The 3,053-nt window shown below is 60.9% G+C and overlaps 1 protein-coding gene across 7 annotated transcripts in view; it reads right to left on the bottom strand.

Moving 5' to 3' along the window:
* Positions 1-3,053, bottom strand: part of ogdha (oxoglutarate dehydrogenase a) — a 26,150-nt gene that overhangs the window by 3,243 nt on the left and 19,854 nt on the right. For all 7 annotated transcript variants that reach the window (XM_008419418.1, XM_008419412.1, XM_008419415.1 and 4 more), the window contains 11 exons: positions 2,640-2,730; positions 2,349-2,528; positions 2,113-2,241; positions 1,695-1,874; positions 1,469-1,621; positions 1,265-1,367; positions 1,052-1,180; positions 818-968; positions 545-672; positions 304-482; positions 158-229 (listed from right to left, as the gene is read on the bottom strand). In XM_008419418.1, the coding sequence (XP_008417640.1) occupies positions 158-229; positions 304-482; positions 545-672; positions 818-968; positions 1,052-1,180; positions 1,265-1,367; positions 1,469-1,621; positions 1,695-1,874; positions 2,113-2,241; positions 2,349-2,528; positions 2,640-2,730 (1,495 nt within the window). The remainder of the gene's footprint in view (positions 1-157; positions 230-303; positions 483-544; positions 673-817; positions 969-1,051; positions 1,181-1,264; positions 1,368-1,468; positions 1,622-1,694; positions 1,875-2,112; positions 2,242-2,348; positions 2,529-2,639; positions 2,731-3,053) is intronic.

The raw sequence follows: 3,053 nt of genomic DNA, 5'->3' as shown, positions 1-3,053 counted from the left end.
TGAACTGAACTGAACCAAACTGAACTGAACCAAATTGAACTGAACCAAATTGAACCAAACCGAACTGAACCAAACTGAACTGAACTGAACCAAACTGAACTGAACTGAACCAAACCGAACTGAACTGCCTCGTTGCTGACGTGTTCTGTAAACCCACCGGCATGACATCCGGGTCGTCGTTGCACATCTGGAGGAACCGTTCGGGCCGGGCCGAGGAATGTTCTGGACCCTGCGGAAGCGAGCAGAGCGGCGTTTCAGGAGAAGTTCTGAAGGCCGGACCCGGTTGTGGTTCCGGAGCCTCACCATGCCCTCCATGCCGTGCGGCAGCAGCAGGACGATGCCGTTCTGCCGGACCCACTTGGCCTGACCCGGGCAGATGAACTGGTCGATGATGCACTGCGCCGTGTTGTGGAAGTCTCCGAACTGGGCCTCCCACAGGATCAGCGCGTTGGGGCTGGCCATGGCGAAGCCCAGCTCAAAGCCTGCAGGGAACCGGGTCAGAACCTCAGACGCAGGACCGGGCGGCAGAACCCGAGCGACTCACCCAGCACTCCGTACTCGGACAGCGAGCTGTTGCAGACGGTGTAGGGAGCCTGGTCCGGCGCCAGGTGGTTCATGGGGATGCAGGTTCTCTTGTCCACGTTCTGGTCGTGGAGGACGTGGTGACGGTGGCTGAGAGGGAACAAGAAGGTTACAGAACCCATCCAACAGAACCAGGGCTGCTCTGAACAAACCGGACCCGACCAGAACCAACGGAGAGCCTACAGACGCGCTGCGGTCCGGTCCTGGTTCTGTTTGGGTCGGAGGTTCCTCCCACCTGAAGGTTCCTCTCTCCACATCCTGACCCGACAGCCGGATGTGGATGCCCTCCTTCAGCAGGGAGCCCAGCGCCATGTACTCGGCCAGAGCCCAGTCCACGGTCCGGTTCCGGACCATCTCGCCCCGGCCCTTCAGGATGCGACTCAGACCTGGGCCAACAACAACAACAGAGTCCGTTTAGGGGCCGGTTCCGCCCAGCACAGGCTGCTGCGGTTCCGGTTCTGGAGCGGACCTCCGTGGATGGTGAAGTCCTCCACGGGGACGGAGGACGCCACCAGTCCGATCTGGTTCAGGTTCTCCTCAGAAATCCCGGTGCTCGGGCAGCTCAACGACTTGGGCTGCCCGTCCAGCGTGAAGAAACCTGAGGACGACATTCAGGACGTCAAGGTTCTGGTTTCTGCACCGCCGGCCGACCCGGAACCGACCCAGAACCCCCCGAGCTCACCGGGCCACGGAGAGTCCAGCCAGTGCTTGATGTGCAGGATCTTCTCGTCTTTGGAGCGAGCGAACGCCTCTTCGCAGATCTTATCGTACTTGGCGATCTCCTCCTGCGTTCAGACACAAAACCCATCAGAGGTTCTGCAGAACCTTTATCCTGCTCCAACAGAACCTGTGACCGTCCGGTCCAGGGTTCCGGTCCAGGCTTCACCTCGTACTCCTGCCGGCTCACGGCTCCCTCTGCGATCAGCTTCTCTGCGTATTTCTGCAGAACCGGTTTCTGCTTCTTGATCTGCTTGTACATCAGCGGCTGGGTGAACATCGGCTCGTCCATCTCGTTGTGGCCCATCCGGCGGTAGCACACCTGGGCGGTAGGCACGGCGACAGGGTCAGAGGTCAGGCCGCGGCGCCGCCCTGCGGGAGGCGGGGACACTCACCAGGTCGACCACCACGTCTTTGTGGAAGGTGGCCCTCCACTCCGCCGCCACCTTGCAGACGTAGGTGACGGCCTCGGGGTCGTCGGCGTTGACGTGGAAGATCGGGGCGTTGACGACGCGGGCGACGTCCGTCGGGTACGGAGAGGAGCGGGCCATGCGCGGGTCGGTGGTGAAGCCGATCTGCAGATGGAGACGGGACGGTTAGCAACAGGAGGCCGGTCTCGCGCTGCAGCGGCAGGAGGCCGGTCTTGCGCTGCAGCAGCAGGAGGCCGGTCTCACGCTGCAGCGGCAGGAGGCCGGTCTCGCGCTGCAGCGACAGGAGGCCGGTCTCGCGCTGCAGCGGCAGGAGGCCGGTCTCGCGCTGCAGCGACAGGAGGCCGGTCTCGCGCTGCGCCCCCCGCTGGCCGGCAGGCCTCACCTGGTTGTTGACCACCACGTGCACGGTGCCGTGCGTGGTGTAGGACGGCAGGTCCGACAGGTGGAAGGTCTCATAGACGATGCCCTGGCCGGCGAAGGCAGCGTCTCCATGCAGCAGGATGGACATCACCTGGACACGGAGCAGACAGGTAGATCGGCGTCAGACCGATCGGATCGATAAGGCCGGTCGGGTCGGTTTGGGTCGGTGCTGCAGGCCTTTCCTGCTTTCAGACTCACTCGGTTTCCGTCGGTGTCTCCGCAGTAGAACTGCTCCGCCTTGGTTTTGCCCTGGACCACGGGGTCCACGGCCTCCAGGTGGGACGGGTTGGCCACCAGAGACAGGGTGATGTTCCGGTCCGTGACCCGGTTGATCCGACGGTGGTACATGCCCAGGTGGTACTTCACGTCTCCGGAGCCCTGAGGAATCGCAGCAGGTTCACACAGGATGTGGTAACATACTGAAGCCAACGACATAATCCCTGAAACCACTGAAACTCGGATTAGAGATCAGCAGCTTCGGGTTTTTACCTCATCGGCCGCCTCCAGCTTGGAGTCGAACTGGCAGAAGATCTGCTCCAGTTCTTTACGGATCACATTGGCCAAGACGTTCAGCCGACCCCTGGAAACACCGAGACCATCATCACATCCAGCAGCAGAGCTTCTGCTTCCAGACCAGGACGTCCTCAGAACCCAAAGGAACCGATTCTGACCCGTCAGGAGGAACTTCCACCGATACTCTGCTAAAGCTGCTGGTGCGTTTTTCACAAGTCAGAGGTGATAAAAAGTGACTGAAATGAAGCAAATCTTACTGGCTGGGATTTTACCACTCAGTAGCTGTGATTCCTCTGGTTCTGGTGACCAGGTTCTGGTGACCAGGTGACCAGGTTCTGGTGACCAGGTGACCAGGTTCTGGTGACCAGGTGACCAGGTTCTGGTGACCAG

This window comes from Poecilia reticulata, linkage group LG9 (assembly GCF_000633615.1).
Source record: "Poecilia reticulata strain Guanapo linkage group LG9, Guppy_female_1.0+MT, whole genome shotgun sequence".
Taxonomy (NCBI): Eukaryota; Metazoa; Chordata; class Actinopteri; order Cyprinodontiformes; family Poeciliidae; genus Poecilia; species Poecilia reticulata.
Note: the sequence above shows the minus strand (reverse complement) of the source record. Positions and strands in the feature narration are given on the sequence as shown.